The sequence below is a fragment of the Rhynchophorus ferrugineus genome, unplaced genomic scaffold (assembly GCF_030347505.1).
Source record: "Rhynchophorus ferrugineus isolate W39M unplaced genomic scaffold, kcgeb_rfMv2 rfM1, whole genome shotgun sequence".
NCBI lineage: Eukaryota > Metazoa > Arthropoda > Insecta > Coleoptera > Curculionidae > Rhynchophorus > Rhynchophorus ferrugineus.
Genome location: NW_027472580.1, coordinates 16,419,125 through 16,427,710, shown reverse-complemented (window position 1 = coordinate 16,427,710; position 8,586 = coordinate 16,419,125). Strand labels below are relative to the sequence as shown.

Here is an 8,586-nt window from a genome sequence, read left to right as displayed (position 1 = left end):
ACTCAACAACGCCTGGACCAATTTGGCCAAATCTTTTTTTAAAATGTTCGTTGAAGTTCAGGGATGGTTTTTACGGCGAGAAAAATTAGAATTATTGCTGGAAAAACCCTAAAAATAGCCCTTTTTGTTTGAATTTGTTTCGTGTATCAGTTGACAATTCATCTGTCATCTGTCAAAAGTCATCTGTAACAGACAACTTTTTTTTTTTAAATTTGATATGACTTGAACTCAAATCCTTTTAATCCGTACGAATTGTTTTATTTATTTAAAATTTTTTATTTGTTTAAAATTTAATTCAAATTTTAAATAAATAAAACAATTCGTACGGCTTAAAAGGATTTGAGTTCAAGTCATATCAAATTTAAAAAAAAAGTTGTCTGTTACAGATGACTTTTGACAGATGACAGATGAATTGTCAAGTGATACACGAAACAAATTCGTATATCGTGTTTTGTGCAGAGTGTTAGTAGTTAGTTAGTGTTTGTTTAGTTCGTGATTAGTGAAAAAATAATTTATATTTGATATGCCTCCTATAAGACGAAGCAATTTAGGTAGAAGAACCAGAAATGCTATATACCAAGCTAATTACCGATCTAATCGTACTGCACAAGAACGTGACGACGGAAATGAACGTGAAAGAATTCGGATATCACAAACGCGTGAAGCGCGAGCGCGACATTCAACTAATAATCGCGCAAGTTTGAATCCAGCTGCTTTCAGTTACGATGTGTCAATTGACTACAGTAACTACCAATGTGTTGTTATTGGTTCTATGAACTTGGTTTGCTCACACTGTAAGGCATTAAAATACAAAAACGAAGCCAATGGATTGTGTTGCGCAAATGGTAAAGTGAAATTGATACAATTGGATCCACCACCAGAACCATTGTACTCATTGGTTTCAGGAATAGGAACAGATTCTATACACTTTTTGACACATATTCAACAATATAACAATTGCTTTCAAATGACTTCATTTGGGGCAACAAATGCAGTTCGGGAAAATTTTATGCCAACTTTCAAGGTATGTATTATAGCAGTTACTCATAATTATTTTAGCGAACAAAATTTTCTGTCACCAAAGTTAAGATGTGTTACTAATCTTCAATTTCTTAATCATTACGAAATATATCACTTAGTCATCATATTATATGGTGATTCAGTTTCAGTGACACTTTTATTATATTTTATATTTGATAGATATTAGTTAAAACTAAATATATACTTTTTAAGATCAAATATTATTTAAGTTTGATCATTGACAATCCATTAATTTATACCACACCATAATATTTTTTTTATTTACAGATACAAGGGCAAATATATCACAGAGCAGGTTCACTGTTACCAGTGTCAGATAGCGACAACAAATTCCTGCAAATTTATTTTATGGGCAATTCACCACAAGAAATTGATCTGCGTTGTGCACATAACAATTTAGTAAAAAGGTCTATTGTAGAACAATTACAAACTTTATTTCATCAACACAATCAATTGATTATATTGTTTAAAACTGCCCTGGATCTGATGCCATCCGATAATCACAAAATTGTAATCAGAGCTGATAAAACACCTGCAGGTCAACATACAAGACGTTTTAATGCACCAACTATTGATGAAGTTGCTATCGTTGTAGTTGGAGAAAACTTGGAATCCCGTGATATTGTTTTACATCGTCGGAATTTTCAATTACAACCTATAAAGGAAACACACCGCTCATATGATGCACTGCAATATCCCATTATATTTTGGCAAGGTGAAGATGGCTACGATTTATCAATAAAAATGATAAATCCCATTACAGGTAACTAAAATATTAGTTTAGCTATGGCGATAATATCTCAGTCACTATATTATGTATTTTAATTTTATATTTGAATGTTATTAAAACAAAATCTGTTTACAGGTTCTGAAACCAACAAAAAAGTCAGTTCAATGAACTATTATTCATACCGCCTAATGATTCGGGAAAATGCAGATAATCACATATTGAAATGTCGGCGATTATATCACAAATATGTTGATGACATGTATGTTAAAATTGAAACGGAGAGATTAACATTCATCAGGTTGAATCAAACCAAACTCCGATCTGAAGAGTATATTCACCTTCGAGATGCGATTAATACTGATGGAAATGCACAGAATGTCGGTCGGATGACTATTCTTCCAGCAACATACATCGGAAGCCCTCGGCATATGCACGAATATGCTCAAGATGCCATGTCGTATGTTCGTCATTATGGTACAGCAGATTTGTTCATCACATTTACATGCAATCCGCAATGGATAGAAATTAAGCAGGAGTTATTACCTGGGAAATCATCCATTGATCGTCATGATATTACAGCCAGAGTCTTTGGACAAAAGTTGAAATCTTTAATGAATTTCATCGTAAAACATAATGTGTTTGGTGAGTCACGCTGCTGGATGTATTCTGTGGAGTGGCAGAAACGAGGATTGCCACATGCACACATTTTGATTTGGTTGGTTGAAAAGATAAGGCCAAATGAAGTTGATGCAGTGATATCAGCTGAAATCCCTAATGTACAAGTAGATCCTGGATTGCATGAGGTAGTTATCAAAAACATGATACATGGTCCCTGTGGAACTCTTAATCAAAATTCACCGTGTATGATGGATGGTAAATGTTCAAAACGATATCCACGGACATTAATATCGGAAACAATTACTGGTAATGACGGTTATCCATTGTATCGTCGCAGATCGACAGCAGACAATGGAAAATCAACAATTGTCAAATTAAATTAACAAGATATTGAAATAGATAATCGTTGGATTGTTCCATATTCACCCATTTTATCAAAGACATTCAAAGCACACATCAACGTTGAATCTTGCCATTCAGTGAAATCGATTAAATACATTTGCAAATATGTAACCAAAGGGAGTGATATGGCTGTGATTGGAATTGGTGCAGAGAATTCTAATGATGAAGTTACCCAATACCAAATGGGCCGCTATGTCAGTAGTAATGAAGCAGTTTGGCGAATATTTTCTTTTCCTATTCATGAGAGACACCCTTCTGTTGTTCACTTAGCTGTGCATTTAGAAAATGGACAAAGAGTGTATTTTACAGCACAGAACGCAGTACAAAGAGCTGCTCAGCCACCATCTACTACATTAACCAGTTTTTTTGAGACATGCCAAAACGATGATTTCGCACAAACATTGCTATATTCTGAAATGCCAAAATATTATACCTGGAATCAATCCTCAAGGAGATTTATACGACGGAAACAAGGAAAACCAGTTCCAGGATATACAGATGTATATTCCACCGATGCGATTGGCCGGATTTATTCAGTACATCCAAGCAATGATGAATGTTTTTATTTACGACTGCTATTAGTCAATGTACGTGGCCCAACATCATTCCAACAGTTACGAACTGTTGATGGTGAATTGTGTGGATCCTACAGAGAAGCCTGTCAACGTTTGCAATTGCTTGAAAATGACGCTCATTGGGATCAAACTCTCAATGATGCTGTAATATCATCACACACTCATCAAATACGAACATTGTTTTCTATAATCATATCTACATGCTTCCCATCAAACCCAATTGATTTGTGGATGAAGTACAAAGATTATATGTGTGATGATATTTTGTATCAAATACGGAATAGAATGGGAAATCCAAATATACAAATCAATGAAGAAATTTACAATGAAGCATTGATTTCAATTGAGGACATGTGCTTGATAATGTCAAACAAACTATTAATTCAATTAGGCCTGACCGCGCCCAATCTTCCAATGCATGACGCTTTTAACCAAGAGTTGCATCGAGAAAGACTGTATGATCTCAACGCTTTGAAAGAATAAATTCAAACAAATCTTCCACTGTTAAATGAACAACAGAAGTATGTATTTGAAACTCTTATGAAAGTAACAAATGATGAAACTGGAGGGATTTATTTCTTAGATGCACCTGGTGGTACAGGAAAAACTTTTTTTATTTCATTAATATTAGCAACAATTCGCTCACAAAATAAAATTGCACTTGCACTCGCTTCGTCGGGAATCGCAGCAACTTTGCTTGAAGGTGGTCGAACAGCCCATTCAGCACTAAAATTGCCATTAAATATGCAAAGCAATGAAACTCCAACCTGCAACGTTTCGAAGAACTCTGCAATGGCAAAGGTTTTGCAGCAATGTAAATTGATTGATTGTAAATTGATTGATGGCACATAAAAAATCTTTGGAGGCTTTAGACAGAACCTTAAAAGATCTACGTAGCAATAATAACCGATTTGGTGGTGCAATGATTTTATTAGCAGGAGATTTTCGTCAAACATTGCCAGTGATTCCACGATCAACGCCAGCTGATGAACTCAATGCATGTCTAAAGTCCTCCAATTTGTGGAAACATGTTAAAGTACTTCATTTAAGCAAGAATATGCGTGTCGAGTTGCAAAATGACCAATCTGGAAACATATTTTCTAAACAACTCATTGACATTGGTAATGGCAAATTTCCTATAGACATGTTGACGGCTTGCTTTTGCTATGACTATAAACAAGTCCCAGGGGCAATCATTAAGTGTTTGTGGTATTAATCTAGAAAACCCATGTTTCTCACATGGTCAATTGTATGTTGCCTGTTCCCGTGTTGGAAAACCATCAGATTTGTTTATCTATGCGCCAGGTAATCAAACAAAAAACATCGTATACCACAAAGCAATATAATGATAATAATAATAATAATAATTATGATTCACATGATTAACAATAAAGCGATTACTTACTTTTCAATCCTTATATATGTTTTATTTAATTATTTTTTATTCACAACGCCCTATCACCAGGGTGATGGTTCTGTTCAGGAGAATTTTTTAAAATACGTAGGCACAAAAACTGCCACATTACAAATCTTTTTGACAGGACGAAGTCTGTCGGGTCAGCTAGTATATATATATATATATATATATATATATATATATATATATATATATATATATATATATACATATACATATATACATATATACATATATACATACACACATATATACATATATATACATATATATATATATATATATATATATATATATATATATATATATATATATATATATATATTTTTTTTTTTTTTTAGACTCTAATTTTTTTTTATTATTACTCTTCGTGAGTCCACAATCTGCCCTATTGGCAATAAGTATTTCTTCTGTTTATATCATATATACATGGCATGTAGAAAATCACTTCATTAAGCAATTTTCTGTATAAAATATTATCTTAATTAATTAGTCTTATTCTAATGCTTATTCTAAACTCTACATATGTCCAGTAATCAGATCAGGTGGTGTTAAACGTTTTAGTCTACGCACTTCACTATCACGTCGCATATTTAGCTGATTAGCGAGTACATTGGGATGCACTGACACTCTTTCGAAGTACTTCACACAAACACGTTGAATTACACTCGTTATAGGTTCTAGAGGAATATCGCGTTGTATCACTTTATTTGAAATATAGTACGGAGCATCAACAATGGCACGCAACACCTTATTTTGGAACCGTTGAATGATGGATATATTAGATTTGCTAGCGGTACCCCATAGTTGAATTCCATATGTCCAAATGGGCTTGAGTATAGACTCATACAGCAATACCTTGTTATCTAATGATAACTTGGATTTGCGCCCAATGAGCCAATACATTTGATATAATTTTAGTCCTAGTTGTTTACGTTTAGAGAGTATGTGCTTCTTCCAGGTTAGGCGTCGATCTAAATGCATACCAAGATATTTAACATGCTCTGCTTGGGGGAGTTGACGATGATTGATATTTACTGGTGGACATGTTCTTCTACGCAGGGTAAACGTTATATGCGTGGATTTTGATTCATTGGCTTTAATGCGCCATGTCTTCAACCATAATTGTATTTGCTCCAGGTGGGTTTGTAGGTTTATTGATGCTGTGACTGGATCTTCATGGGATGCTAAGATTGCTGTATCGTCTGCATATGTTGCCACAGTAGTTATTTTTGCGGTGGGCAGATCAGCCGTATACAGAAGATACAGTACTGGACCCAGTACACTACCTTGCGGAACTCCTGAATATATGGGATTTAATTCGGTATGTTCATCGCCTTGATTTACAATAAAATGTCTGTCAGTGAGATACGATTTTAGTAGCTAATAGTCCGGATGAGGGAGAAGTTTCTTTAGTTTAACCTGCAAGCCCGTATGCCATACTTTGTCAAAAGCCTGAGATATGTCTAGGAAAGCAGCCGAACAATATCTTTTGGCATTTAGGTCAGCGTTTATTTGGTTTACAAGTCTATGCACTTGTTCTATAGTCCCATGCTTATTGCGAAAGCCAAACTGATGTTCTGGAATAATTTTTCTTTTTTCTATTATATAGTTTAGTTTTTTTATGTATAATTTCTCGAAAACTTTCGAGATTATTGGTAATAAACTTATAGGTCGGTAGGAGGTCACATCTTCTGGTATTTTTCCTGGTTTAAGTATCATTAATATTTTAGCTACTTTCCAGATACTAGGGAAGTAATTAATTCGTGGCATAGCATTAAATATATATGTTAATAGTTTTATAGCCTTTTCTGATGGTTCTTTTAAAATTTTGCCAGTAATTAAGTCATAACCAGGAGCTTTTTTAATATTAATCTCTCTCATTATTGTATGTTTAACTTTTTTGACCGTTAATTTCTCGTGCGGTAAATCCATTTGAAATTGCGAATCTAGAAAGCTAGTAATTTTATTTTCGTCATCTTTATGTAGCTGAGACTGGAAAGGTTTAAAAACATTTTTCAAGTGTTTTGAGAAAATGTCGGCCTTCTCTTTATTGCTTCTCTCCCAATTATTTTCGCTTGTTTAAATAGGTGGGTTATGCTGCTGGGATCTCCTAAGCTTTTTTGTTGCTTTCCACAACGAATAGTCTGTAGCCTCAGTTGATGTCAAGTTTTCTAGGTATTCTTGAATGCCTTGGTTCTGTTCGATTTGGATTAGATCTCTCAGTTCTTTTACGGCCCTATTAAATTTTCTTTTATTCTCTTCAGTCCTTTGCTGTTGCCAATTTCGTCGTAACTTTCTTTTTTCTTCTATCTTTTTCTGTATTGTACATGATATATGTGTATTTTTTCTTGGAAATGTTTCACTGTTGGGAGTCGCGGAATATGCTGCCTCCTGTATATTTTTTGTAAGATTTATTGCTGCTATTTCTATATCCATTTCAGTTTGTAACGCTAAGTTTAGAGAGATATTTTGGTCTAAGTTTTCTCTAAATGAGGGCCAGTTAGTGCTATTATTGCACAGAGAAGGGGGTTTATCTTTGATGGTAATTTTTGAAGAAATTGTTACTATTATTGGTGAATGATCAGAAGACAGGTCGAAACATGATTCTGCCTGACACTTTTTTGGATCAATATTTTTTGTAATACAGAAATCTATTGTATCTGGTTTTTTATTTCTGTCTGAAGGCCAATATGTTGGTTCACCAGTAGATATATGTTGTAAGTTATCTATCCTTATGGCTTTGAGCAGTTCTCTACCTTTTGAGGTTATTATTCTTGAACCCCACATTAAATGTTTTGCATTATAATTTCCTCCTGTTATAAATCTATTACCTAGCGTACTGAATAATTCTTGAAATTGTTCTGCCTTGTTGTTATGTTTGGGTGGGCAATAAATCGCAGAAATTGTTAATGGTCCATGGGCTTCCTCTATGGTTATACTGGTGGCTTGCAGGTAGTCTTTGCGGAATTTTTCTTTTTGAAATGCTTTATATCATCTCGAATTATTATGGCTGTACCTCCATGTGCTTTACCATCAGGGTGATTTGTATGATAAAGCTTATATTTAGGAACTTTCAAATAATTTTTGTCCGTGAAGTGTGTTTCGGAAACCATCATAACGTCAATATTTTGTTCAATTACGAACATTTTTAGTTCCCTGGCGTGTTGCTGGAGCCCATTGGCATTCCAGACGGCGATTTTGTAGCTATTGGTTTGAGGCATTAGGCAAGTTTGCTTACGACGGTTGTGAGTAGACCAAGCATCGTACTCATTTGATCCATTAGTTTGGCCATCATATTTTCTAATCTTGAGATGTTGCTAGTTTCAGTAGGTTGAGATATTGTCTCCCGTTTTTGTGCTGAACCATTTTCAACTATTTGGGCATAAGTTATGTCTGGTTGACTTGTTCTGGTGGGTAGTGGTAGATTGGTAGTAGTGGATTGTTTTTGTTGATGCCTTTTTTCCCTTAAGGCCGGATAGAGTTTCTGCTGTAGTTGCTTGTGAACTGCGCAACCCTTGTAGTTTGCTGGATGATTTCCGTTACAGTTAACACATTTCACTTTTTCATCGCGAACTTTACGAGTACAATCTCCTGTCTTATGTTCTCCTGCACATTTTACGCATCTATATGATTTGCGACAGTAAGTCTTTGTGTGCCCGTGCGCTTGACACCTTGTGCATTGTGGTATAACTCATTTTATATGTGGTGGTTCGCATTTAATAATATTATTTTCTAATTTGGTGATTCATACACCGCCTTATTATTTCCATTAGGTTTTAGGTCTATATAAAACATAGGCA

The 8,586-nt window shown here is 34.5% G+C and overlaps 1 protein-coding gene across 1 annotated transcript; it reads left to right on the top strand.

Annotated features, from left to right (window-relative positions):
• Positions 1–523: 523 nt before the first annotated feature.
• On the top strand, positions 524–2,822 carry LOC143199417 (uncharacterized). The gene is made up of 3 exons (XM_076409225.1): positions 524–1,024; positions 1,309–1,804; positions 1,907–2,822. Exons 1-3 carry the CDS (start codon positions 524–526, stop codon positions 2,770–2,772), a joined length of 1,863 nt encoding a protein of 620 aa, XP_076265340.1. The 3' UTR covers positions 2,773–2,822.
• Positions 2,823–8,586: the final 5,764 nt, after the last annotated feature.

Coding starts and splice junctions, on each gene's coding strand:
- LOC143199417 (XM_076409225.1), top strand. CDS start 524: ATGCCTCCTATAAGACGAAGCAATTTAGGTAGAAGAACCAGAAATGCT. Junction 1,025..1,308: donor ATTTTATGCCAACTTTCAAG/GTATGTATTATA, acceptor TTTTATTTACAG/ATACAAGGGCAAATATATCA. Junction 1,805..1,906: donor AATGATAAATCCCATTACAG/GTAACTAAAATA, acceptor ATCTGTTTACAG/GTTCTGAAACCAACAAAAAA.